Here is a 27,333-nt window from a genome sequence, read left to right on the forward strand (position 1 = left end):
TTGTCTAACCCTAAACCTTAATAAAAAAATGAAATAAAATGTTTAAAAAATTGCACTTACGATGACTATTGTTTTTTTTTCCTGATTTGATGCTTTTAACTTGTGGAAGAACCTATGCACTTGTAAATCGCTTTGGATTAAAAGCGTCCGCCAAATGACAAAAACGTAAATGTAATGTCTGTAATTATTAAGAACTTCCTCTTTAGATATTTTTTCAAGCAATGGTTGAGTTTTAAAGGCAGAAGCGGTGTAATTCGACTGGTTAATGATGTTGACCATTGCCATTGGCGTAGCTAAGACTAAGTAGTAGGCTACAGTATATGTATTTGTAGGGATAACAGCATTGATGCGTGTAGTAGATTTAGAGGCGTTTGTGAAGGTCTGAAAGCAGACTCCAAATTCCATAGCAAAAACGGCAAGCAATAGGACCGATTAGTTTGTGGAACTTAATGTTTGAATATTTTGTTTCCCGTGGGTCCGCCGCTGCACATGACGTGTAGCTTGTGCCTTTCTTAAAATCCGTTCACTGTGTTCAACTATTTGGAATGTCAAATATGTCCTTCAGAAAGACAACGTTAATACATTCAGTAACTGCGCACTAATACGTTTTGATGAGATAATCCAGTAAAGGGTTGAACTCCGACATTAAACAACGGGGAAACGACTACTTCACTGAGATGCAGAAAACCCACTACAGCCAATGAAAACGGGACATCGCCGAGCTCTCTTGGTGAGGAAGACGACAACGCGTTGTCACTCGCATTGTCTCAAAACATTGCGCAACGCGCAGCCTGCCAGCAAATTGTAAAGATAGCAATCTGTTTTTGTGACAGCGACAATCTGCGTGCGCGTTTCCTGCTGTAGAATGCAGAGAGTATCTGACTTTGAATGAAGATGTTCCCTTCCGTTTCTAAAAAAAATGTAACAGGATATTTTTTGTTGGATTTTTAGCTATACTAGCTCATTTAGCTTGGAGGGAAGCTTACTAATATGATGCTGTTTTTGGATAACCACAGCCGTCGTTTCAAGGGGTGAAATGACGAAAAGATGATATTGTCAAGGTTGACCTTTCATTGACTCAGGAACGGAATAGTTTTTGATTTTGACGAGGAGGACGATCTGCAAATGAAAATAATTAGAGCTATGGCAAACTGAATTTCATGTGTTCAAGAACGGTTCTATCAAAATATAGTTAATATAACGCTCCTCAGCTATGCAAACGATTTTTGTGCGACCAAATGACTTGCAGTGACAGAAGAAAAGCATGCCAAGTTAAAGGGATATAAATGCCCGTTTCACTTGAAATTGACGGTGGTTTCAATTTTAACCAGTGTGCATTACATGCTGATAAAGATTGAATGCACTTTTAACAAGCTATGTTTTTAATTTCAGGTAGCTAAATGAATGTCATTCATAAAAATGTCGATTAGAGACTGCCTTGTAGTGAGTTAGTACTGAACGCGGTAGTCACGTTAATGTAACATTTCATATTGAACATAAGCTATGATTCTTGAGAATTACATCAAAACCATTGTGTTTAAACGGTCGTGCAACTACTAATTGAACATTATCTTAGGGATCGAAGTTGTTTTCGACTTGGCATCACAGCGATACAGTAATTTGTTTTAAAGCTATTTTGACTCAAGGAAATTATCTTGGCTAGCTAGCTAACCTCTTCCGACGCAAATGTTCTGAAGGCACGCTAACGGTATCTCACCTCGTGCTAAAATGCGGAACAATCAGGACCGTAGAAGAATTGCTTAATTATTATTACTTGTATATATTTTTGACTTGGTCCAAGGCATAACAACGGATATTTAATATTTTGCCCAATCTGACGGGACGTGCAGCGATATGCAGATGACAACACAACAAAAAGAAGACCTGCTGTTTTCACCACCGACTGTAGACATTGGAATGTAGCATGACTGCCATTTGTTGACAGCTGTTGAGCAAGGATTTTACCCGGTCTTGAATCGCAAGAGGAACTGCCGTTTTTAAAGTTTCTACTTGACGTTGAGCCTGAACAGCGGGAGCCATGCGTTTGTCCTCGTTCCTTGCGCTGTTCCGGCCTGCGCTACCTCTGATCCTGGGGCTTTCGCTCGGATGCAGCCTGAGTCTGCTCATGGTGTCCTGGACTCAGGGAGACACGGAGGAACCATGTGGAGACGACTTTGCAAATGGGGGACTGTTCCCAGGCAGTCTTGGGGGGGACTCCCAAGGAGGTCTTGGAGGCGATGCCGCGAACGAAGACTTTCAACCTCGCATAGTGCCCTACCACAAGGACCCCAATAAACCGCACAAGAAAGTCCTCAGGTAAATATGCGCGATTGCACCGACATTGAATTGTTTGTGATTGTTACGCAGCACTTAGTACTTCAATTCAGTACCTCGTCAGATGTGTAATTTTAAAGTTGCTTTAGGTTGTTCTGTGGAACACCCCTTATAGTTGAGAGCCCACATTGTTGGTCTGGTCAATACAAATGACCTAGATTAGTGTTGAACCTGAGTAAGGGACTGGGGATATTACATATGCCTCCCTGGCCTAGCTAGTGAATAAGTTGCCTGACAGACTGATACCATGAGAATAAATTATGATAGCCTGAATATTTAGCCTTTTTTTAAAAATGGCCATTACTGCCTGGAGACTCTTTGTACTGTAAGTTTTTGTTAACCTGTGTTTGCATTTAACTTTTTGTCATTTTCAAAATGATTGATGTAGGTACCGGAGAAAGCATATGTGTGTCTGCTTTGCTCATTTTTTTTTCTTTGGAGCCATGTTAGGAGCAACCTTAATGGGACAGAGCCTGCCTGTGTGCTCTTGCTTGAAGGGGTGTGTGTGTGTGTGTGCTAAGCCACAGCCTTCTTCCAGCCTGGGACTCAAGTGTTGTTTTTGTGGGACTCCTCTGAAATCCTCCTTACCCAGCGAAATTCTGCATAGATTTGTGAAGACTGGGAGCCTACTTGCATTAGTGGGGGATTTTCTGGCCCATTGTACTTAACTTTGAGCAAGGATATATATTTTTTAAGTGTTAAATTTTGCATATCATGGGAGTAAACAGGATGTGGACTGTATTCAAGGTAATGGGCAGTGCTTACTGCACACCCCTCCCGTAATTAGACATACAGGGTGTAGAATGTGTCACTGTATACCTTGCACGCGCAGACCTCCTGATATCAATGTGCTTCTTTGTGTGTGAGAAGCACTCTTCGTCTCAGCAGCTTTCAGAGAGGAAAAAGATGTCTTCACGCCTGGGCTGTAATGTTTTCCTGTAGCAGCTTGTTTTTGGTCCTGCGTTCAAGCGCCAAAAATGCTCAAATTAATGCTAAATTGCACTTCTAGGCTTCCCATGTAGTGCATCCAGTAGTGAAAGTTACACAGCCCTCGGATGCAGTTAATATGCAGCATAGCTAGGGGATAGCACACTGATTGGAAATGCCAATTTTGAGACGGTCTTGTGTACTAGAATATGCCCTCTTAATGTGGGGAAAATATTGTAGCAATGGGATGAATACATACAGATACGGTTGACCATGCCCAATTGGGGAGTACAATGGGGAATTCTGGAAAAGACATTTGGCCAAGCCTTCTTTTATGAGTTTAAACATCTGTTGGTTGTTATACGGTTTTTTTCCCCCAAAAGTATGCATGTATGCAGCCCAGAATAATCCCAAAAGTAAGAAAATGGTAATGTAGATGATTATTAAAGATGCTCATTCATATCAGTGTGGTGACATGCATCTTTGCCACTTTGTGTTGGATGGTTTTACTTTAAAAAAAACCTTTCCTCTTCCTATATTCTATGGTTTTCAGGGTTTTTATTCCTTTAATTGGCTAACCCTCAATCTACTTATCTTGCTACTAACCCTCACAAGAATTTGTCTTATGCCGAAATTGGGCTAGATCTGGAACTACAGTCCCATTAGTCTACTCACAGTTGATTTGGAATCTGCAGGATTTATGTGTGCTAAGCCTGCTAGTTCAAGATATCCGCTTTACAACAGAGACTGGTAACACAGGTTCGCTTGGGACTGCTGTGTACCCGCCATCTAAGCTTGGCATTGGTCCTGTAAGCTGATTACATGCTTAGATCATTGAAACGAACACTTTTAAAGGCTGGTGCCCTTTAATGCACTTAGACACTTGGACTCAAAGGTCTGCCAACTATGTCAGGTTTAGTACACACATCCAGAAATGAGTCGTTTTAGATTTTGTTCTTGTCTGCTGGTTTGTGCTTGTGAACTTGGGGCGGCCTGTAGTGTATTGGTTAAGGTACATGACTGGGATCCGCATGGTCGGTGATTTGATCCCCGGTGTAGCCACAATAAGATCCACACCCTTAACCCTGCATTGCTCCAGGGAATCCTGCTTAGTCTAAATCAACTGTAAGTTGCTTTGGATGCAAGCCTCAGCCAAATTACATGTAATGTAATTTAATGTAATGGACTCAGCCATCTGTACTCGGTGGAAATTTAGTGATTAGTGTGGGATGTATGAGGGCTTTGATGTAATCCCATCATCCCCACTCTGTGGGTCTGTCTTAGAGTTATGATTGAAAATCTTAAAGAGAGGTATTCTGCCCACACCATTGTATGGCAAAGATTATGAGGAAAATGTTGATAAGAATCAATGTGAAAATGTATAACGTCTCATCAGATCAACAAGTATTTTTGCACACATTTTAGTTTGGGGCCGATCAAATATTTTAGATTTCTGATAATCCTCTACTGGCCAGCAAGGTGTAAAGTAAAGGTAGAATGGATATCGCTGAAATGTCACAAGCGATCCATCGCAGCATCAGCAACTCAAATGGGTTTGTTAAAACCTCTCCCCATCCCCACCTCTCCCCATCCCTCCCTACCTCCCTACCTCCCTACCTCCCTATGATCCTTAATTGTTGTCTTTGTGAATTACGTAGTGTTTCGGTATTTTTAGTTGGCTAGGTAAGCAGTATTTGGATAGTTAAGTTTGGTCACTTTTGCTTTGTTGTTTGTTTATTTGTTGTTTAAAAAAAAAATAAATAAAATACGTCTTTGTTGTACGGGTAGCAATTTGAAATTGTACTTCCCTCTAGGGTCTTTCAGCGCACTTAGCCCTGGTTATGGGTATGCACTTTGTTGTACGTCGCTCTGGATAAGAGCGTCTGTCAAATGACAATAATTTAATGTAATGTAATGTAAAACAGGTTACAGTTAAAGGTTAAAGGTTAAAGGTAGCCTAACGCCCGCCATCCCCGCAGGACCCGCTACATCCACACGGAGCTGGGGATTCGAGAGCGCCTCCTGGTGGGGGTGCTGACGTCGCGGCTGACCCTCGGCACGCTGGCCGTGGCGGTGAACCGCACCGTGGCCCACCACTTCCACCGCACGTTCTTCTTCACGGGCCTGCGCAGCCCCAAGGTGCCCCACGGGATGGCGGTGGTCGCCCACGGCGACGACCGGCCCGTCTGGCTCATGTACGAGACGGTGCGCCACCTGCACCAGCACTTCGGCAACGACTACGACTGGTTCTACCTGGTGCAGGACGACACGTACACGCAGGTGAGGGAAGGGACCGGACGTTTAACGTGGGCCAAAATGATCTCGATGGTGGCTACATTGTGATAGCTTCCATTGTGAGATTCTTAAGCAGCTTTATGGTATTATCTCTGTACAGTTAAGATGTGCTGAAAATGTTTTTAAAAAGTACCCAAACGTACTGCGGTCATTTCACCACATATCAGCGAAATCTAGAAGTCTCAGTTTGGCATAGCCTACCAGTCTGTTTGGAAACTTCCCATTTTTGAACCAAGCCTACATTGAAAAGACAGGTTCTTGAGGAAACATATTGGCGAATGTCTCAGCAACTGCCAACACTCACAAAGATATACCGTTGGGATCAGGGAAGAGGTTTTCACGAGCAGTTTGTAAATCCCAAGCTCAGACGTATCAGGAGGCGTCAGCTGTCGCCGTGGCGTTTGCGGTAACAACCGTTTGGCGCGGCGCCGTCGTGGGTCAGTGTAGAGATACGGTGACAGCGGTAACCGTCCCGTTCCCCCCTGCGCGCAGGCCGAGCGGCTGTCGGAGCTGGTGGGCCACCTCAGCGCGGGGCAGGACCTCTACATGGGCCGGGCCGAGGAGTTCATTGGCGGGGAGGAGCGCGCGCGGTACTGCTACGGCGGCTACGGCTACCTGCTGTCCCGCAGCCTGCTGGCCCGGCTGCAGCCCCACCTGGACGTCTGCCGCAACGACATCCTGAGCGTCAGGCCTGACGAGTGGCTCGGCCGCTGCATCATCGACTACCTGGGTCTGAGCTGCGTGGAGATGCACCAGGTAAGCCTCTTTATTGCTTATTTTCACCTTTAAAGGGACAATAGGTAAGATTTTTGTGTTACGACATTGTTACAGAACCATTGTAAATCCTTTCCTGGCATTGAAAAAGGCTCACCCTGTGTTTACAGTCATTTAATCCGGGTTTCAAAGTATGCAGTTGACGGCCCGACCAAAACGTTGTATTGTGCAATAATTCAAGCTTATTGGTTGAAAATTGGTTCTAATTGCCACGGCCAATGACGTTTCAACGTCAGCACACTGACAGGGAAGGGATAAACAGTGTTGTGGTTTGAAGGTGTTTATTGCTGTTATTCCTCTCTTGACCGTTGATCCCCTGGTAGTGGTTCGTAACTTTCCTTCTAACTGATGTGTGGGTTATTTCCATAAACCAACTTAAACAGGCTTCACAGACCCTCTTAAAAAAAACGGCCCCAGTGTATTCGGTGCTCAGACATGATCTAATCCCCCCCCCCACCTGCCACCTCAGTGCGGGGCAGGCTTGTCTGAAACGTGCTGTCAGCCGAGGTAGCGCTAACTGGTCTGATCTGTCATCTCTGGAAACGTGTTTATGTTCACGTTTCTCATGTGTAACACATACCTGTGCTGAGTTCATTATTTTGTAGTATACTGTAATTAGCCTGCTTAATAAGCTGGCATTTATTCTTTGAAATTTTGGTTATATCGAGGGCCTATTTCTGAAACTATAGTTCACTACTATGACCGTAATTATCAAACTTTGTGAACTAGCTCGTTAAATTGATAGTCGTGTGACTGGTGGTAGCTGAGTCCGTTCCATTTCAGCTCATCACAGCGTGGCCACATGTAGCAAGCGTAGCAGGCTGAACAGGAAGCCTGTGTGATGTTGTGGGTCGATCTGATGAAGATTGTGACACAGGAAGTACCCAGAATTTCCACCCTGCCATTTTGCGCCATTTTCCGCTGAAGCCGTTCCCTCTCGTCCCTCTCGTCATCCCCCCCCCCACCCCCCCACCCCCCCTCTCGGTTATGCAACAAACCGCAGAGCAGGCCTGCAGCACAGAGAGGCACCTCGAGCCTCGCAAACCTCACTGTTGATGTCAAACCACCTTTTTCTGGGCCTGCGGCTTGTCTGCAGGACATTTGGAAGAACATTCTGTCCCATTTTAGGGAGAATAAAGTTTTTATTATTGGGATGCTATTATGCATTTACCATTTACCATTTTTATTATAGCAAATTCTGTTGGCTGTTATGAGGCATTGGGCCCCAAGATATAAAAAAAATAATAATAATTTTATCAGATTTTTTCCATTTTTTTCCCCCCAATTTGGTAGCGAACTGGACCCCGTCTGATTCAATTAGAGCTAGTATTAGATACGCCGCCCACACCCCGTCCCTCGGCGGCCGGCAGGAGAGCGACACGCCTTCTTCAAGCCGTCTCGTCTCACAAGTCGTGACCGTGATTCCGAGGCACTCGAGGTGCTTGTTTGTGCGGCGATCTACTAACCCTGCCAAGTCCCTCCCTCTGGAGCAGCGAGCCAATTATTGCTGCTCCACGTGAGCCGGCCAAACTTCGCTTTTTGGCAGGACCGAACTGCAGCAAACTGCAACCGCAAGTCTGCTGCGTCTTAGCCTGTTGCGCCACCTCGGCCAAGATAGTTTTTTTTTATACAAAAGGGGTCACGCACATATCTTGCAAGCAGGTCCTGAGCATGCCACATCCTGCCACATTTTGCTCTAAATTCAGTAGGATGGTTTGAAAGACACAAACCAGTGGCATTGGGTGAGTGCATAATACCGTCAGTAGGCTTTACATGTAGAGAGAGAATTATATCGTGCCTCAAACAGTATTTTTCTTTTTTGTTACCAAGCATCTGGCAATGATTAAGTAGCTTAAGTAGGCTTTCGTTTGAAAGAAATGTCCTGATTGAAAAGCGCTTTACAGTTCAGTTAGATTTATATTGAAAGTGTATGACATTCCCTGTCCGTTTCTGTTCTGTTACAGTCTGTGTAGTCAAGGACCCAAGGTTTTCCATAGCAGAAGTGTTAAGTGACAGAAATGGTTGAATTACAGTTGGACAGCATTCTGTGATCACATCGCAAAACCTAAAAAGAACAGTTTCGACATTTGACATCTGATTCGTTTCTTTTTATATTGCTTCAATTATTTCTGTTTGATGTCCAATATGTCTAATGCAGTTCACATATTGAACCACAGTCAATATACAAACACTGCACTAAGAATCTCATAATTCCATCAGGCAGGAGAAAGTATAGCCCAGGAGTGCACAATTCCAACCTCAGTTTTTGTTCTCTGACAGCTGTATAAACTACATTGCTTCACTCCTGTACTTGAGCGCAGTAAAATCTTTAGGATACACTTGCAGTCTGCAGCTGGTTGCTTATATGAATGTCAGATCAAGATATGATTGAGCTACTGTAAGTAAACAATAATTAACTGAAATGGATCCATTATTGTTGTGCACCACTGTTATAGAAGTATGCATTTCTAGCAGTTCCCTAAGGAAAAAAAGAAATTTTTTCTTGAAGTTTCAGAGGATTTCTAACATCACTCACCACATGCTGTGAGAAGCTTGGACAATTGTGCCAGCATATACGGCAGTGTATTCTACCCAGAATGCAACTGCCTTAGAGTTTGTTTGCCCATAGTCCTCCCGAAGACGGGAGAGGAATTGAAATGTCCTTCCGTTCCCTTTGGTTTCACACTGAGCCCAGTTTCCTCAGTCCCGAGTGCATTTGAATGCGGCTGGTGTCTGCGAATGTGCAAGTGTTCGGGTGGAAGCCATTGAGGTTTTGGTTTGTGACGTGCTATTGTGTTAATACTATAAGTACAACCTGAATTCTCTCTATGTCAATAAGCGGCTTTGGTGTCGTGCGAGAAGTAGGCAGCGTGAGGCAAAAGGTAGCCATTAGTAGAGCTTTCTGGGTTGAAAGTTTCATTTTGTCATGGGCAGCCTGTGGCGTAGTGGTTAAGTTTCATAACTGGGACCTGGAAGGTTGGTAGTTCAAGCCCAGGTGTGGCCAGGATAAGATTTGCACAGCCCTTGTTGGGCCCTTGAGCAAGGCCCTTAACCCCACGTTGCTCTAGGGATTGTCCCCTACTTAGTCTTATCAACCTTAAGTCGCTTTGGATAAAAGCATCAGCTGAATAACAGATCATTTAATTAAATGTTTTCATCTGATTTCATAAGCAGCCTTACCGGCAAATACCAATATTATCATTAGCCCACACATGTAAATTACCTTTATGGATGTTTACCACTTTCTTAGACTTTGTTGTAACTCACAGATATAGGTCTTCACATCAGCTTTGTCCTGATCTTGATTTGATAAAAATAAATAATAATTTGTTACTTAGCTGACGCTTTTATTCAAAGTGACTTAGATTAGACTAAACAGGGGACAATCCCCCCTGGAGCAATGCGGGGTTAAGGACCACGCTCAAGGGCCTAACGGCTGTGCAGATCTTATCGTGGCTACACCGGGACTTGAACCACCAACCTTCCAGGTCCCTGTTATATACCTTAGCCACTAGGCTACATGCTGAACAGTATCATTGAAAGGAGAACCTGTAGAGTAGATATCCTTAGGACAAATGCAAAGGGAAAATTAGGAGTTCATATAAAATTACGTCCAAAATGTCAGTTGCGGTTATTACTTCAAGGTTGAAGATTCAACTAACTTACTTGTCATGTTTTGAACTCTGGGAATTTCTTATTTTCTGTGTGTGTGTGTGTGTGTGTGTGTGTGTGTGTGTGTCTGTGTCTGTGTCTGTGTCTGTGTGTCTGTGTGTGGTCTTTCAGGAGATGACGTATCGCTACTTTGAGCTGGAGAAGAACGCGGACCCCGAGCGCGAGGAGAGCCCGCAGTTTAAGAACGCCTTCACCGTGCACCCGGTCTCCGAGCCCGACCTCATGTACCGCCTGCACAAGCGCTTCAGCCAGATCGAGCTGGACCGCACCTACCAGCAGATCCATCAGCTGCAGGTGGGCGCCCCTCCTGTCCTTAGCTAAGCTTGTATGTACACTCCCTGAGTACGTTATGTGGCAGGGCGACATGGCTCAGGCAGTAAGAGCAGTTGTCTGGCAGTCGGAGGGTTGCCGGTTCGATCCCCTGCCCGGGCTGTGTCGAAGTGTCCCTGAGCAAGACACCTAACCCCTGAATGCTCTTGACGAGCTGGTCAGCGCCTTGCCTGGCAGCCAATCGCCGTTGGTGTGTGAGTGTGTGTATGAATGGGTGAATGAGAAGCATTAATTGTACAGCGCTTTGGATAAAGGCGCTATATAAATGCCATCCATTTACCATTATTAGGAACACCTGTACACCTACTTATTCATGTGATTATCTAATAAGCTGATTGTGTGGTAGCAGTGCAATGGAATACAATCATGTGGATAGGGGTGAGGAGCTCCAGTTCATGTTCACATCAACCACCAGAATGTGGGGAAAATGTGATCTAAGTGACTTTGACCGTGGAATGATTGTTGGTGCCAGACAGGGTGGTATCTCAGAAACTGCTGATCTCCTGGGATTTTCACGTACAACAGTCTGTAGAGCATCTATGAACACACAATGCGTCAAACCTCTAAGTGGATAGGCTTCAGCACCAGAAGACCAATAAGTCTAAAAATAAGTATAATAAATACCTGAGTCTAAGTGCTTACTCGTATGCTAGCTTGTTTCTCAGTTTTAGGGACATTCGAAATCTCTACAGTCCATTACTGCCATTGATTGAAGGTCATGATGCCTGTGTCCATGGGTTTGGTTCCCCCTGTTCAGGTGATGCTGTGGTGGCGTTGACACAGGTAACATGGTCTGCCACTGCAGCCTGTGCTGCTGTAAAGACAACACGGTGCAATGTGTTCACACCAGTGGTCATCAAGCTGTAACAACAACGGAATATGGTGGGGTAGTCACTTTTAATTCATGACCCCAACGTTAAATGAGTTTTGTCAAAGGACAGCTGCACGGGGGATTTTTGCGAGAACGAACGGCCTCATTTTCTTATGACTCAGCAGTTTTATAATGCATGCCAGAGCTTGCTATTGCCTGCAGCAGACCCCTTCTCTTACATGTGTTTCAGCTTAGGAACGATGAGTTCAAAGGTAAATTCCCAAGTAATCTATCTCCATGCAGTTCTAAGCCTTCATTGTGCAAATGAAAATGACAAACTGAAGTGCTTGGAGCAGAACGCATCTGCTCCTTAAACCTGACTCCATTTTTTCAGTTTTTTCAGCAGTCTGAAAATAGCCAGTGGCATCTGTCCTTAGGATTGCAAGATGGTACAAGTGGAGCGACTTCCGTTCTGGCCACTCGCGGTCCAAGGCCAAGATATAGTCTTTGTACCTAGGGAACCACTGTGAATTTAATCGGGAAGCCTCTTTTAGGAAAGGTCACGCATGTTTCCATGAAGCGTTACGACAGCTGGAGAGGCAGATGGTCTGCACTTTCTCACAGGCATACCCTCACAAATCACCAGTTTCGTCAACACTTGTAGTCATCTCTCTGTTTTTGGATACCAGATCAGTTCTGTTCCTGAATTTAAGTTTCACAATTTAAAACAGTTCCTGGAGTTTTCTCTAGATCAGAAAAAAATGTGTCTAACAAAAAGATGATGTCTGGAATGGAACTGTCTCCAACTACATCATTGGACAAATATAGCGTGCCAGAATGATGGTCTTTAGGGTTGCAAAAGTGGGAAAATGTTTCCTGGAAATTCCTGAGAGTTTAGGATTCTAAATTAAGTGATAGGATATTTTAACCTGTTTTACTTGGTGGACCAATGAGATGATTGTTCAGTTTTAAGATTCAAACATATAATTGAAAACGGTCCATAAAATTTGCTCTAAAATATACCAAATGTTCTGTTCTAGTCACGGTATGGCACTGAAGATTAACTGTAAATCTATGTTTATGTTTATCAACATGTGTTTAGAGCGACTCCTAAATTTGTTCCAGCCCTTATGAAGAATGTTTATATTCCCGATTCGGCACTTGTGTATGACTCAGACATGCAATGTTTTTGTTTTAATTTCGAAAGTAAAGAATGGTTGCGCATGAATACACGTTGAGATTTAGCATAAAACCGTACCCCTCACTAGCCATATTTACTATAAACAGAGGTTAATGTCTTTCAATTTGAGGTATTTATCAGAGAGAAAGAAATACCATTCTCTGAAATGGAATTGCATCTGAGGAGGGAAAGGAAATTTAATTTTATGACTTGGGGTATTGTGTTTAATTCTGGGATGTCTGGACTGGCGTGTACAGTGCTATGGAGATTCAAACTGTGGAAGAAAACTGCGGCAGGTCCAGATCAGTAACTCTGAATGTGTCCTTGTGTCTCCAGGTCCAGATCAGTAACTCTGAATGTGTCCTTGTGTCTCCAGGTCCAGATCAGTAACTCTGAACGTGTTCTTGTGTCTGGCAGGTCCAGATCAGTAACTCTGCACGTGTCCTTGTGTCTGGCAGGTCCAGATCAGTAACTCTGAACGTGTCCTTGTGTCTGGCAGGTCCAGATCAGTAACTCTGCACGTGTCCTTGTGTCTGGCAGGTCCAGATCAGCAACCTGAGCGAGCTCACTCCGGAGGGGAAGGAGGGCGCCACCTGGCCCATCGGGATCAACCCGCCCTTCCGGCCCAAGACGCGCTTCGAGGTCATCAACTGGGACTACTTCACGGAGGAGCACATGTACTCGTGCGCCGACGGGTCGCCCAAGTGCGAGCTCCGCGGGGCGGACCGGGCCGACGTGCTCTCGGTGCTGGAGACGGCCGTGGAGCGTCTGAACGAGCGGTACCAGCCCCAGCTGCGCTTCCGCAAGCGCCGCCTCCTCAACGGCTACCGGCGCTTCGACCCCACCCGCGGCATGGAGTACACGCTGGACCTGGCCCTGGAGGTCTTCACGCAGAAGGGCCACAGCCAGGTCATCGCCAAGCGGGTGGGGCTGCTGCGGCCGCTCAGCTCCATCGAGATCATCCCCATGCCCTACGTGACGGAGGCCACCCGCGTGCAGATCATCCTGCCCGTCACGGCCCGCGAGCAGGACTACGTGGGCAACTTCCTGGACACGTACGCCATGAACGCGCTCGACACCCACGACAACGTGCTGCTCACCTTCCTCTTCATCTACGAGCCCTTCGACGCCCAGCGGGTCAGCGAGACCGACGTCTTCGCCGGCGTCAAGGCCATGATCGGCGAGGTGGAGAAGCGGTACGGCGACACCAAGATCCCCTGGATCAGCGTGAAGACCGAAGTGCCCTCGCAGGTGAAGCTCATGGACATCATCTCCAAGAAGCACCCGGTGGACACGCTCTTCTTCCTGTCCAGCGTCTGGACGGAGGTCAACGGCGACTTCCTCAACCGCTGCCGCATGAACGCCATCAGCAACTGGCAGGTCTTCTTCCCCATACACTTCCAGGAGTACAGCCCCGCCATCGTGTACCGCGACCAGCAGCCCTCGGCGGCCGCGGCCTCCTCCTCCTTCTCAGAAGGCCTTCGCGACGGCCGCTTCGACCGGCACGTCTTCGACGAGGCCTGCTTCTACAACGCCGACTACATGAGCGCCCGCACCAAGATGGCCGCCGACATCCTGGACAACGACGAGCTGCTGGAGAGCATGGACGTCTACGAGATCTTCGTGCGCTACTCCGGGCTGCACGTCTTCCGGGCCGTGGAGCCGGCACTCGTCCAGAAGTACGTCCAGCGGGTGTGCAACGCTCGGTTCAGTGAGGACATCTACCACCGCTGCATCCTCAGCAACCTGGAGGGACTGGCCTCCCGCTCACACCTGGCCATGGCACTGTTCGAGCAGGAGCAGGCCAACAGCACTTAGGAACTACAGGACTCTTGAGTGAGTGAGTGAGCGAGCGAGTGGTGGGAATACACCCTGGACAGGACCAATCCATCACACAAGGGCACACACACCATTTGCTGGTGGGATTTACTGTTACAAATGCTGCATTAGCAGAGGGACTTGGACTCTGTGCAGCCTCACCTCATAGGACATAGGAGAGACTGTCGGGGGAGAGGCTGGATTGGATGGACTGAAGACCCCACCTACTTGACTCGGACATACTTGACTCCGATAAACGGTTGAACTCTGAACTGTCCGGCTCTGGCTCTCCATTTTGTCACATTCAGTTGTGGAAACTTTGTCGCGTGAAAGGGTGGTAAGTGCAAAGCGGTGTTTCTGCTTCTGTCACCCAAGTTGTTTTTGGTTTCCCGGAGTTCTGAACGGGATTCTTTCATGGAATTAAAAAAAGAAAAGAATATGAATATGAAGTCCAAGTGGAAGTAGTACGTACGTGTTCTGTTTACTGTAACTTTTGTCTCTGAAAGTGGCCGTCCGGATCGCCCTGACCATTCTGAGCCATTGACCTCAGGCTGATTGTATCTTTACATTAAAAAGCTTCCAGTGTTCGTGTGGGTCTTTCTGACGTTTCTTCTGGCACATTCTCATTAGGTCCAGTGAATGCAGAGTAGACTCAGTTCATTAGTGTCAATCATGTCCCTGCCTGTAAAATAAAGGTCTGCCTTTTTCTGTTTTTTTTTTTTAACCCCTTCTCAACTCAAAGACCTTTCCTTTAAACCGCTTGCAAATACATCTTTTCACACATTGCATATTTGGATGCAGGGTGGTAATATAATACAGAATTTTATTTAAATCATGCCAATTGATTTGAGGGTCAATGGTACTGAAAGAAATTTCAATTTTACCCTTGGGGTGGGAGTTACTCTTCTGTTGTGTATGTCCCACTTAAAGAGTATAGTGAGATACATGTTGGCATACCATTGGCCAGGGATCTCTGTAAAAGCCCTTTGAGGGTTCACAAGGGTGGACCAATACAGTTTTCTACTCCTCACCCAGTAAATTTTACAATTGGAATATTCCTAATGAATCATGAAACAGTCCATCCAATGAGATATTGCTTCACGATGACAAATTAGATCTATGCCTTCGAGTTAACCGAATGAGCAAAACCACTCTAGAAATCTCTGGTGTTGGCCAGTGTAGACTGCGCCTATCTTGGACGGCCCCAAGAGGACGAATGGAATGGACATCACTCACGAACAGCCGAGCCACTGCATATTTAGAAATGTTTTATTACATGTTCTGTACAGCCAGCAGGACAAAGTTACAGGCCACTGTTCGATCTGCAGCGGCGGCCAAACGGAAAAGAATTAATGGACGAAAAGGATCACTTTCCTAAAACAACGGTGAGGACGGGACGCCCCGTCACGCTACTCAGCTGGGCTCTGAGAAACGCCCAAATAAAACACAATGGTGGTTCTTTATGTGGTTCTGAGGCGCCCTGTGTTTCTATGTACAAGGTGGAACTAGACTTGACCTACAGCACGAATAAAAGGAACAGCATGCAGCTCTACGAGTTGTTGCAAGGGGTAGGACATGGATATGCCAGGTTAGTGACTACATTTCCCATCATCCCAAGGGAACAAGGCCAAGAAGATGATTTTTATTTTTTTTTGCTGATGTTGTCGTTTTGCTTCTTTTTGGTCTGTTAGTCCTACAATACACACCAGTCCTCCCTGTCTAGAAGGAAAGCTGTCTGTACTAAATGAACAGATAACATGGATGTTAAAAAAAGTCCACCCTACACTCCCACATTCCTAGTCTTTACCTTCAGAAGGCATTTCAACCTCAGCCCGAGTTCATCAAAACGAGCTTGGGCATATTCCCAAGGTTATTTGTCTCTGACAACATTTATTTTACTTTTGAAGTTACCACATTAAAAACAATCTTGAAACAAGTATTTGCAAGTCGTGATACAACACCACAGTTCTTTTGTGTTAAAACATTTCTTTGTCGACATCTTTCAGAGTAACAGTAATGTCCTTACTGATACACTCATAAGGTCATTAACCCCTCAAAGAGGTTTTTTTTTTTGGTTAGACATTAGCCAACATTTTTTTTTCTTGTGACTTACCTAGTTTAGCCTGTGAGGCTGGCCATTCTTTAGATTTTTCGCACAGGAGAGAACCCAGATATGAACGTCATAATTGGCTGGGCGGCAGAAACCAAACCAGGAACTGAAACCAGTCCAGACCAGCCCGACTGACGTCACACGGACACACCCTCTAACATGACAGCCTCGCAGGCACAAACTTTGGCAAATGCTACTGTCCTTCACACACAAGTCTAAAAAACAAAACCACAGTCACATTTTAATTTACCCCCCCCCGCACAAACACCAAGTGCCATTACATTAAATATAGATCTCTATAGTGCCTCCTAGAGGCCAGGCACTGTACTGTACAGATTGTGAATTCTGGATCCCTGTTTGGGGAAGGGGGTTTGTCTGAGCTCCAGGAGCAGTCAGGAAAGGGGCAGCTTGGAGTGAGATGGGCACAGGAAGGGTGGAGTGAGTCTGAAGCGTATTTCAGTTCTCTGACAGTGTTGCTGAACAGTTGTTTCGGGCCCCAACAGGCGACAACGTTGGAACGGATTCTGGTCCTCATTTTTTGTCGCACAGGAAGTCATTACAGACCGATCTGAGCGCCACTCAACTCCCAAATCACAGGGGCCCAAACGTGTACTTGTCTCACAGTCAGAATTCAGTGTTCATGGTTACGTCTTCATGCCAAAAAGCATCCTTTAAAAAATATAAACTGTAATGTCCATGCGGCATGCATCAGTTTAGAAAACAAAGCAAAGCAGATCTTTTTAGAGGCAATGGGTTTCTTTGTCTTTTTTTCACAGGCATTTTCACAAAGTACAAAAAAAAAAAAAAAAAAAGCGCTCCATTTTTTTCCCATGGGTACCATGATGAGACGGACAGCTATGACATCCAATCGGGAGCTGAAGATGCAAATTCAGTGACAGGCAGTGCTACATGATGATCTTCATAAATTCTGTGGGTATTAGTGGACTTAAAATATATTGCCCCCCCTCCCCATGTCAATAGAAGCAAAGCATAACAGCCTCCCATTTCATTGCACTTTCATAGTCCCTTATGAAACATGTAATTGAGAGGAACCTGATGAGATCAGCTAGTTCAGATCCAGATGCTGGATCCTTAAAAGGCTGAAGCCCTTCTGTGTCTGTTGATTACTGAAGTCCACTGAATGGAGGTATTGGTTAAATTCAGGCAAATTATGAAACTGGGAATTAAGGATCTATCTGTGTTTCGAGTCGCTTCAAAGCTTTCACATCCTAAAACAGCAAAACTGAAACACAGGGCAGTTCTTCACAGATTAAAATAACATGCACCCTAAAAGTACCCAGAATGTACAAAATCCTATGAAATGAATTGCCCTATGAACAACATATTTATGACACTAACTCATTTTCGTCAAATATTTCAGTTGGAACCGAGAAGGTCTCACAATGCTTATGTGATTAACACTTTCCATTTTTAAGAGCACAGACATCTGTGTGTAGGGAGCTATTTAGGGAATACTTCACTTCCTGTGTTATACTTTGTAACGTATACAGATGAATCACCTTTTGCTTTTGAGCACTGGAAAATTTACCACTGCCATTTACAAGCAGCCTGACTGCATATTTATGACCATGTTTGTTTCCTGTGAAAACATGCCATTACATCATGTTTCTGCGGCAGCCCTGTGACACGTTCTGCTGCCATTGGCTCCTGCACATTTCCAGCTGAGAAGTGGCCACTCCAGTACAGAGACGGAAATTGCTAGAATGGTTCTCATTAAGAAGCCCAGGCAGTCACTTCCAACAGGGCCGAATCCAAACATTATTCTTTATGGGACCGAAAAAAAAACCAAAAAAAAAAAACGTCCCTTCAGGGAGGAAAATTGGAGGGGAATGTTTTCATGTTTAAGTTTTTTTTTTTTTTTAACAATTCCAATAAATCTAGTCAGTGGCAACCCAACCCAATTCTGGTCAAGCCCAACTGTCCTGCCTGTCAAATGTTCCTCGGCTGTTATGTCCTTTTGCTGTACAACACATGAAACTCCTGAAAATAACTATTAAAACAAAAACAAAAAACTTGCGCAGGTGTACCACAAAACAATGCTATGCTATGGCACTTTAAAATGTGAATGCTTGACATTTTCAAATCAACACTGTGTGCGGCTTGTACCCTATCACTCTTGAGATAAGGACTGGTAGCTGCTGGCATTGAAGGGGAGTTTAAGAAATGCAGGCCTTTTTTTTCTCCACTTTCAGAACTAGAGACTAGACAGGCACTGCCGTGGAGTTCAGAAATGGGCAGTGTAAAAACACCCTGCCATTTAGAAGTGGGTGTTTCTCCACTTGTAATGTAAAACTAAGCGATTCGGCTACCACACAGTGTTATAAGCACTGCCTTGCTAACATGCTTTGTTAAATTCACCTGTTGGATTTGGCAGGAAGTAATTATTTTCCTTCATGTAAACCTGGGGGTTGCTGTCGGTTTCTGGCTGCAGATTAACACTGATCATATTTCACTCACATACACTCAAAACACTGACAACTGCAGACAACTGCATTTGTGTCCAGAGTGGACCAGCAATTTGATAAAAATTCACATCTGAGGTTTCTCTTGCTCTGACGTTGATTTAACATAATAAAACTCCCATCAACTTTCTATTAGCGCTGTGAAAATGTTATTGTTCACCTGGGTGGATTATGGCCCATATTTACAGTATTTGAATCCTGCTTGAAAATGGGTCACGGCACTCTGGTTCCATATTATGCACAGTAATGGAACTGGACACTTACATATATACACCGATCGGTTTTCCATATGCTTTGGAAACATTTAAGATTTTCTGTCCAGTTAATGTGACAAGCTGTCAAACGATTACAACCCAGTCCAAAGACACATAGTACAGTGAGCGACACCTCAAGGCTGTCAGCTTAAGTAAACAGTACATTTTCACCTGCAACAGTGAGAGGGCTCTGAACACCTGTTTGATAAGGTACACTGTGACAGCTGTAAGGGATATGATCACAAACATGTGAGTAGAATGTTCTTAACCCAACATTCTAATGCTGATGATCACTATTGGTAATTGAAACCAATGGAGTTCTAGAACACTGACTTAGAATATTGAAAAAAAAAAAAAACATTCTAGAAAGCCCACTCTTAAAAGGGTTAAGAGTGCCCTAATCCTAGTACCACTTGTTGGGATTTTGAAAGACATAAGTGTCCTTTGACATTTCTCTAGATTTACTTTTTTGTGACAGCTATGATTCCCAGATATGGATGACCAACACCGTCAGTGATTTCTATGACATCAAACAAATTTCATGTAAAATCAGATTGCTCTGACTGAACTGAAGAGATGTGGGGTTTAATCTTTGGTTTGTGGTACACAGTCCTATGAATTGACAACCATAGGACAGGATGTTCTCAATTAAAGTTTTAGGATTGGGTTTTACCACATAAAAATGTCACTAAATATAACTTCACGGTATGTGTGGGATCTTAGTTTACTTACTTTACTGGCAAATAGCTGTGCGTACTGTGCAGCACCAGCTCAGGGAAAGAACACAAAGCCCCTACAGATGAAGGGAGCATGGACGCACAAGCGCCCCCCTGTGGTCTACAGCAAGTACTGCACTCTCTGCACACACATTGTCATATCGCACCTCTACTCACAGAATGGAGCAAAAACGTCTCTCTGTGTCACTGGTTCCCAACCCTGTTCCCAGAGATCTACCGCCTGGTAGGTTTTCACTCCAACCCTGACAAAGCACACCTCATTCAACAGCTAGAGATCCTGTTGAGCTGGTAATGAGTAGAATCAGGTGTGCCACATTCGGGTTGAAATTAAAACCTACGGGACAGAAGATGTCCAGGAACAATGTTGGAAACCACTGCTCTCTCTATTTTCTAATACAGGCAGTGTGACTCTGTGGTCTATGGTTTAAGGTGATATACCCACCAGTGTGTATGCTTCCAAGGGAGGACGTGAAACTGGAACGTGCAAGCTTTTAGCTTAGGTTCTTCAGCTTAGGCTAAAAAAATAATGTGAGACTACATAAAATTAACAGCATCCGTCTTGTGTCGGGTTACAAATGTGTGGCGAGTAGAACAGGGCATTTTGTTTTGCACATCTGTTCAGGAGCTCTGAGAAAATCCAAAGACGCAACAGGATAGGCTCAACCCCGACACCAAAGTGGAAAACGGACGATTTCAGGCCCCAGACTGACACTGTGAAATTAATACTGATGATTAACAACCAATGCTGCGGTTGAACACTGAAAATCTTGACTGAAAAAACACTGGGCCCGTGTGGAGCCCCCTAGTCCTTCCCTCCGTTTCTTCCACCTCCTTCTCCTCCTTTCGACCTCCTTTCGACAACCTTTTCCTGCGTTCCTGACCATGTTTCAGCTCCGTCTTTAGTTCAGTGTGGAGATGCATCAACCCACTTCACGGGGGAATGAGGGAACTGAAAGTCTGGACCCCCGGGACACCGAGGAAACCCCACAGCATATACAGGGGCTGCACTGGGGTAGTTAGTGACATCCATTGTGGCTCCACTGACAATACAGGCAGCTGGTTTTTAAAAAAAAACATCCAGATGTGCACTGCTTAGAAATTCAGGACATGCTGAAGGGTGGGGGGGGATGGGGGTCAGAGGTCAGACAGTGTTCTGTTGTCCTGTGAGTTGGAGAGATTGGGTTTGACGGCCTTGATGTGGCACTTGCGTGTAACAGGTAACAGCTTGATTCCAGAACTGGGCTCAACGTGTAGGGCGTGTGCAATTGGTCACCAGTCACAGGTCAGAGGTCAAAGGTCACAATAACAAATGAGTATGACATCAAATTAACATCACAGACGAGGCGCGGGCATCTCATTGACTCAGGAGCGTTGAAAGGAAGGGAGGTGGGGAAGGATTTAGGTGTTGCGCACAGCCAGAGCCTGCTCCAGCTCTTGTCTTCGTTGCTGGATCTGTGGGGACAGAAATTGATTGACCGTCACGGGACAAACCACCCGATTCTGCTAATCAGCCAGCAAAGACCCCGGTCAGGAGAATCGGTTGTGTTACCGCTTTGGTGGAACAAAAGCCTGCAAGCTCTCAAATTCATCAAAACTTTAGCTAAGAACAAACAAACCCGTCAACCCTATAGCTCTAAGCACAAGTGTAGTGGAAAGACCTAGAGCCACAAACAACCAAGCCGTTGTTTTCTCACCTTACAGTAGAAGTAGCGACTGACGGCCTCCTGGGACCAAGGCTGGTGGTAGAACTCCGCCCTCCTCTCCTCCTCCGGGTTTCCCACCATATCTGTCATCATCTGCAGCACAGACCATCGATTAACCCGGCTCGCAATGGGCCTGACCCACCTCACGACGGGACTGCACCTGCTCATCGTGGGTCTGATCCTTGCAATTAATCATTCACACACGTCAGAGAAGTAGAGAGGTTGTTTTAAGCACCAAACAGTCCGCTGGTGCTCGTTTGAGAAATATTTAGCTGGCTAAAATGCCCAGCTGTGGAACCTAACTGGCTGGGAGGAGCACCAGAGGAGTGTATTAGCGAGTGAAACCTCACACTGTTTGACAGACTGTTGACGAGTGAACGCATGGATGACCCCAATCCAGGCCCTGCTTAGGAACATTAGCTACAGTGCATCTGAATTCATGCATACACAGTAAAAGGTTCAGTGTTAATTAAACTCAAACAGAGGGTACATATGAGTCCAATAGAGACCACATGTAATAGTTGACATTTTGCTCTGTACAATTCTTGTGACACTGTAGACTCCAGGTAAGTCTGTGTTGCAGTGTTGCAAGAGAGATGCAGTACAATGTCAGGTTCCCTCCTGATCTTGGCTGGCGTGCAATGTTCTCCTGACTCACCTTCAGGTCTCGGGTCTGGGATTTGAGCCAGTCCTGGATGTAGCCTTTGGGGTCCTTGGAGAAGCTCAGCATGAAGTCTCTCTGGATCTTCAGCTGGTTGATGGACTCGATGGTCTCATGGATCTAATAGAGGCCAGGATGAAGGGATGAAGGGTGAAGGCTCAAAGCAAGTGAACCAGATCAGGCAGGCCCATTACCTTTCTGAAATCTAGTGTGATAAAGAATCTACTAATCTATCGCAGAGCAGATCAACAGAAAACCTCACACATAGCTCAGAGCTTTCAAATGCAGTCCTGTTGACCATTGTATAAGCTATTTTGTGCCTCTATGGGGCCTTTAATGGAGTTGTAGACTTCAAAGCAGCAATATTAATGTAAATATTAATATAATATTATGTCAATATAATATAAATCAATGATTATAGCTCATTGATTGACTTGACTAATTTATTTACTGACTGACAGGCAAAATCATATTAGAATTTCAAATGCTGATGGTGTAGACAACTGGTGACTTGCCAAGCAAAGGAAATGCTTGGATGGAAGGATTGGCTTGAACAGAAAAGCTAACACCTGGCTTTTCCTGAAAAGCGTGCACAATTGCATTTCGTGCCCATTGGTTCTTCTTCAGAGTGGTACAGTGAGTGTGCCACTGTGATTGGCTGTGCCGGTTACAGTCCGCAGCTGCGATTGGCTCACCTTATTGTCCAGGGATGCAATCTCCTGCTGATTGGCCGTGGAGAGCAGGAAGCTGCTCATCTGGCCCTTCAGAGGGTCCTCCACCTCCACGTCGATGTCGTAGCAGGCTGTCTTCTTCTGGTCGTTAGGGTCCACACTGTCAATGCCCAACATTGAGGTTCAAAAAGATGTTCCAAGCCCAGCCCCCCCCCCCCTTACACCAGGGGTGTTTACCCCTCACACACAGGCCCCCCCTGACCCTGTTCACCTGATGACGTGGTTAATGACGATGGGGTCTGGGGGCAGGAGCAGGTTGGTGAGCCTCTGGGGAATCTCTGAGAACTTCAGCCGGGGGCAGTCGAAAATCTAGGAGGGGGGAGAGAATTAGCGCACATAGGCACACACACAAAGCCAAACAAATCCATGGTCTACCTCACCTCACACTCACTCCCACTCATCACTCTGAACTCACGTCGAGGCCCCCAGAATACATGGCTTCCCTTCCACAGATAACTATGGCCGCCAGAACCAGTCCTGAACTACTTAAATACTGTTTCTCTGAATAAGCAAACAACAAAACTGCCTGTTCTTCTAAAGCAAATGGCAGTATCGCTAATATTAAAACTACTTAAGTAAAATGACAGCATGGGAAACTTCTACTTATGTTATCAAAGTAGTATGACAATGTCATAATAGTACTAATTATAATGCTAGTTATGATGGTGCTAATGATAATATAAATTATAGTAACAATAGCAGCATAGCAACTATACAGTACAGCCTGTAATTACAATCAGTGTACGTCTTGAAACAATAATTATCATCATCAAGGTTGCATTGAAATGACTGACATTTATTGGCGGTAATGGGATGGAGACAGCGATGATCATCAGAGAACTATCTGCTAGAAATACTGATCACGGTTGACGTAACTCTTCTAACGCAGCTTACACCGATCGTGATGCTCACGATGGAGATGACGACGATGACGGCGGTCAGAGGCGGTGGCTCTACCTGCTGGAAGTACTTGTCACAGTTGATGTACTCCTTGTCGTGGGCGTCCTGAAGCTTGTTGGTCTTCACGTACTGCCAGAGGGCCTGGATGATGGCTGAGCGGGTCTGGGTATGGATGCCCAGTAGCCGGGCCAGGCGGGGGTCCAGCTTGAACTGGGGGGGCTATGGTGGGGGGGGGGGGGGACACACACACATTTCAACTGAGCACCTCCTAAATGTGTTTTTACTGCATTTATCCTGCTCTTTTACCTCACAGAGAAGTCCAAGTTCCAGCTCTTTTTCTCATTGTTAAATGCGCTGCACTTGAATGAGGTTTTGTTTACGCTGTAGTCACACATTACGTATGTCTTTTGAATCTCCTGAGCATCTTCTCACCGTATTGAGTTGTTTAGATTTTTACCAGAGCCTGGACAACAACAAATGCTGGCAACCAATGTCATTTAGCGTTTTAGCAATTAAAGCATTTTCTGTTGCTTTTCTGTTGATGATACAAGGTTGTTGTTGCATGGATACAAAGAATGTTGTTTTCATTGTCCAAAACCGTTCAACAAAAACACTGAAAATGTAGTGTTGCCACAATGTTCACAATGATTCTGTCCTGGAATTGTCTTTTGCGAAACCAATGCACTGACATCAAGCGCAAGCAATAATCCTATGGCTTCAAGGCATCAGATGAGAATGACAGCAGCAGCCTTGGGCGTTTTTTCCCCCCCCCCCCTTCGAAAGCCAATTCAAAGCCCAAGGCAAACCAGCCCAGCCTTTCAAACCTCAACATTCCAACGGACTCAGGAAACGGGGATGAGGAGGGGTGGGGGGGGCGATTCCAGAACATTCTGTGAGCTCAACAGAACAATTCTTAGCTCATTTACTGTTGTTCTCTTGGTTGGAAAAATATTCCCTCCTCATTAGGGAGAGGGGATCTTTGTGAACTCCGGGGTCTGTTGTTGGGGGCAGCAACACCTCGGAGGTGACGCCCGGCCTTACTCTCATAAAGGCCATTATCACGGATCAGAACGGTGAGGTATTTTGCCTGCAGTCAGAAATAAAGGCATCCCTGATAAAGGCCCCTAGAACAGAACACCGACTGCGTTGGAAAAAACACTGGCACTTTTTCAAACTAATGCTAGACCATTGGAGTTTGCCTGCCTGACAGACACATACATATACACTCAGTGAGCACTTTATTAGGTATACCTGCACACCAGCTTAATGCGTTAATGCAAATATTTCCAAATATCAGCCAATCATGTAGCAGCAACTAAACGTATAAAGGCATGCAGGCATGGTCAAGAGGTTCAGCTGTTTTTCAGACCAGATGTCAGAATTGGGAAGAAATGTGATCTAAGTGGAACGATTGTAGGTGCCAGACAGGGAAGTTTGAGTATCTCAGAAACTGCTGATCTCCTGGGATGCTCACGCACGACAAGTCTCTAGAGTTTGCAGAGAATGGCGCAAAAAAAAACATCTAGCGAGTAGCAGTTCAGCTGAAACGCCGTGTCAATGAGAGAGGTCCGAGGAGAATGGGCAGACTTGGTCAAAGGTGACAGGAAGGTGCCGGTAAAGCAAATCAACCACACACTACAACAGTGGTATGCTGTGGCCCTGCAGGCTCTCTGGCGCCCTCACCTGGTAGTCCAGCATGAGCAGCAGGGTGCAGCGCACACTCACATCTCCGGGCCTCTTTACCTGGAAGCCGTCCGTCTCCTGGGTGGTCGGGGTGCGGTGCCACTGCGGAAGGCATACAAAACTTAACGGGGTGTGGCACGCACTATATCAGCACTTTATGCCCTACTTGTCAGCGATCGTATAGCGCAGGGGTACTCAATCTTTCCCAGAAAGGGCTGGTGTGGTTGCTGGCTTTTGTTCCAACCGAGCAGTTACACACCTGATTGTACTAATCAACCATTTGTGTCTTTTCGAAAGAACATTAATCGGAGCAGGGGTGTAACTGCTTGATCGGAGTGGCAAGATTGAGTACCCTTGATATAGAGAATAACTCCATTGGCACTCTATATGAGGGCTGTCCGACCCTATTCCTGGAGATCTACCGGCCTGTAGGTTTTCACTCTGACCCTAACAAAGCACACCTCACTCAACAGCAAGAGATCTTGTTGGACTGCAAATGAGCAGAATCAGGTGTGCCAAATTAGGTTTGGAGTGAAAATGTACAGTACAGTATATCTCCAGGAACAGGGTTGGGCAGCCCTGATATAGATAATAAGTGCACAGGCACTATATCTACACCGTGTCGTAGCCTTTTCAGTACATAAAGCATAGGTGCTCATTTATCCCTCCCCACATTTACCAGGCCCCAATAGACTCAGGAGTATACAGGCATTGTACAGACACTCCATTCCTCCATTACAATAAACACGCACTTGCTCCATCTCTCCCCTTACTTATGCAAAGCTCCCTTAGCTTCATTTAGCACATTTATACCTGGCTCACTCCCTCAATTCTTCTCCCACACATACACACACACGCACACACCCATACACAACTCACAACCCACAACCCACACACACACATAAACACACAATCACACAACCTGTTACCATTCATGGCCAGTGCTTCTAGTCCTTTAGGGCTAAACAGGAATATATGAGAGGAATAAAGCATTCTGGGTAAAAATGACGCATTTGTCAGGGTAAAAGAAGACGCTCTTTGAGACGATCATCGTCAATCATTTTTTCATTTAGGGAGTAATGTCCTGCACCATTACCCTCCCAAAAAATAAGGTAATAAACCCAAAGATTATGTGAAATGAATGGGATATTAAACAAAAAACAGGACAGAGTGGACTTGACACAGATTGGACGCTGACTGGATTCCAGGTGAGTATGCCTGCATTCTCCTCAGAATGGGGACTGCTACAAAAACACGCTGACCTTGTTCCTTTTCACAGAATCACGCGTGCTTCTCGTGATTGAATTTCCTTCTCTAAATGAATTTCTTTCAGCTTCAAAAGGATGCCATTTTAGAACAACTTCCAATGTCAGGAAAAGTATTTAAAGACAACGAACGAGCAAAAAAACGAGGAGGGGACTGACTGCAAGAGAAAGGCAGCCATTAGAAGAGCCGCATTTTCATTGGTCAACAGCCGTCCTTGTCCGCATTTCCCCTCCGCTTGGAATCACCGCATTATCCGCGGGGTGTTTAATTGCCACTCATTACTATCGCTCTTGAATTGCACTTGACCAAGTTGAAATTCTCTGCGCCAGCGCGTGCAGCACATCAAATTGTTACATGGTACAAATATAACTTGGAGGTTAAGAGTGTGACTTTGAGTGAATATGAATTTCAGCTGGTGTGAATGCGACTTGAAGAGTTTATGATCATGATGGATTTTGAGATTGACTATATATATATATATATATATATATATATATAGTCAATCTCAAAAAAATCTTTTTTTCTTTTCTTTTTTTGTCCTTGACTAATTTCATGATTTTATTCAAAGATAACCCACCTTCCTATTTCCGGTCCTCTTGTGATCTTTTCATTGAAAATCTTTGTACAAGATTGAGGGAAAACCATTGATGTTGTGGCTTTCAAA

The 27,333-nt window shown here is 45.2% G+C and overlaps 2 protein-coding genes across 5 annotated transcripts in view; one reads left to right on the top strand and one right to left on the bottom strand.

Moving 5' to 3' along the window:
• Positions 1-483: 483 nt before the first annotated feature.
• Positions 484-14,728, top strand: chpf2 (chondroitin polymerizing factor 2). The gene is made up of 5 exons (XM_061255918.1): positions 484-2,316; positions 5,241-5,541; positions 6,049-6,312; positions 10,114-10,296; positions 12,864-14,728. Exons 1-5 carry the CDS (start codon positions 2,039-2,041, stop codon positions 14,139-14,141), a joined length of 2,304 nt encoding a protein of 767 aa, XP_061111902.1. The 5' UTR covers positions 484-2,038; the 3' UTR covers positions 14,142-14,728.
• A 664-nt stretch (positions 14,729-15,392) lies between these two features.
• LOC133137588 (SWI/SNF-related matrix-associated actin-dependent regulator of chromatin subfamily D member 3-like) overlaps positions 15,393-27,333 on the bottom strand; it is a 63,211-nt gene continuing 51,270 nt past the window's right edge. For all 4 annotated transcript variants that reach the window (XM_061255925.1, XM_061255927.1, XM_061255924.1 and 1 more), the window contains 7 exons: positions 25,404-25,505; positions 23,778-23,939; positions 23,032-23,129; positions 22,785-22,920; positions 22,087-22,209; positions 21,420-21,521; positions 15,393-21,177 (listed from right to left, as the gene is read on the bottom strand). In XM_061255925.1, the coding sequence (XP_061111909.1) occupies positions 21,124-21,177; positions 21,420-21,521; positions 22,087-22,209; positions 22,785-22,920; positions 23,032-23,129; positions 23,778-23,939; positions 25,404-25,505 (777 nt within the window). In that variant the 3' untranslated portion in view covers positions 15,393-21,123. The remainder of the gene's footprint in view (positions 21,178-21,419; positions 21,522-22,086; positions 22,210-22,784; positions 22,921-23,031; positions 23,130-23,777; positions 23,940-25,403; positions 25,506-27,333) is intronic.

Source organism: Conger conger, chromosome 9 (genome assembly GCF_963514075.1).
Source record: "Conger conger chromosome 9, fConCon1.1, whole genome shotgun sequence".
NCBI classification, from domain to species: Eukaryota; Metazoa; Chordata; class Actinopteri; order Anguilliformes; family Congridae; genus Conger; species Conger conger.

Coding starts and splice junctions, on each gene's coding strand:
- chpf2 (XM_061255918.1), top strand. CDS start 2,039: ATGCGTTTGTCCTCGTTCCTTGCGCTGTTCCGGCCTGCGCTACCTCTG. Junction 5,542..6,048: donor AGGACGACACGTACACGCAG/GTGAGGGAAGGG, acceptor CCCTGCGCGCAG/GCCGAGCGGCTGTCGGAGCT. Junction 10,297..12,863: donor AGCAGATCCATCAGCTGCAG/GTGGGCGCCCCT, acceptor TGTGTCTGGCAG/GTCCAGATCAGCAACCTGAG.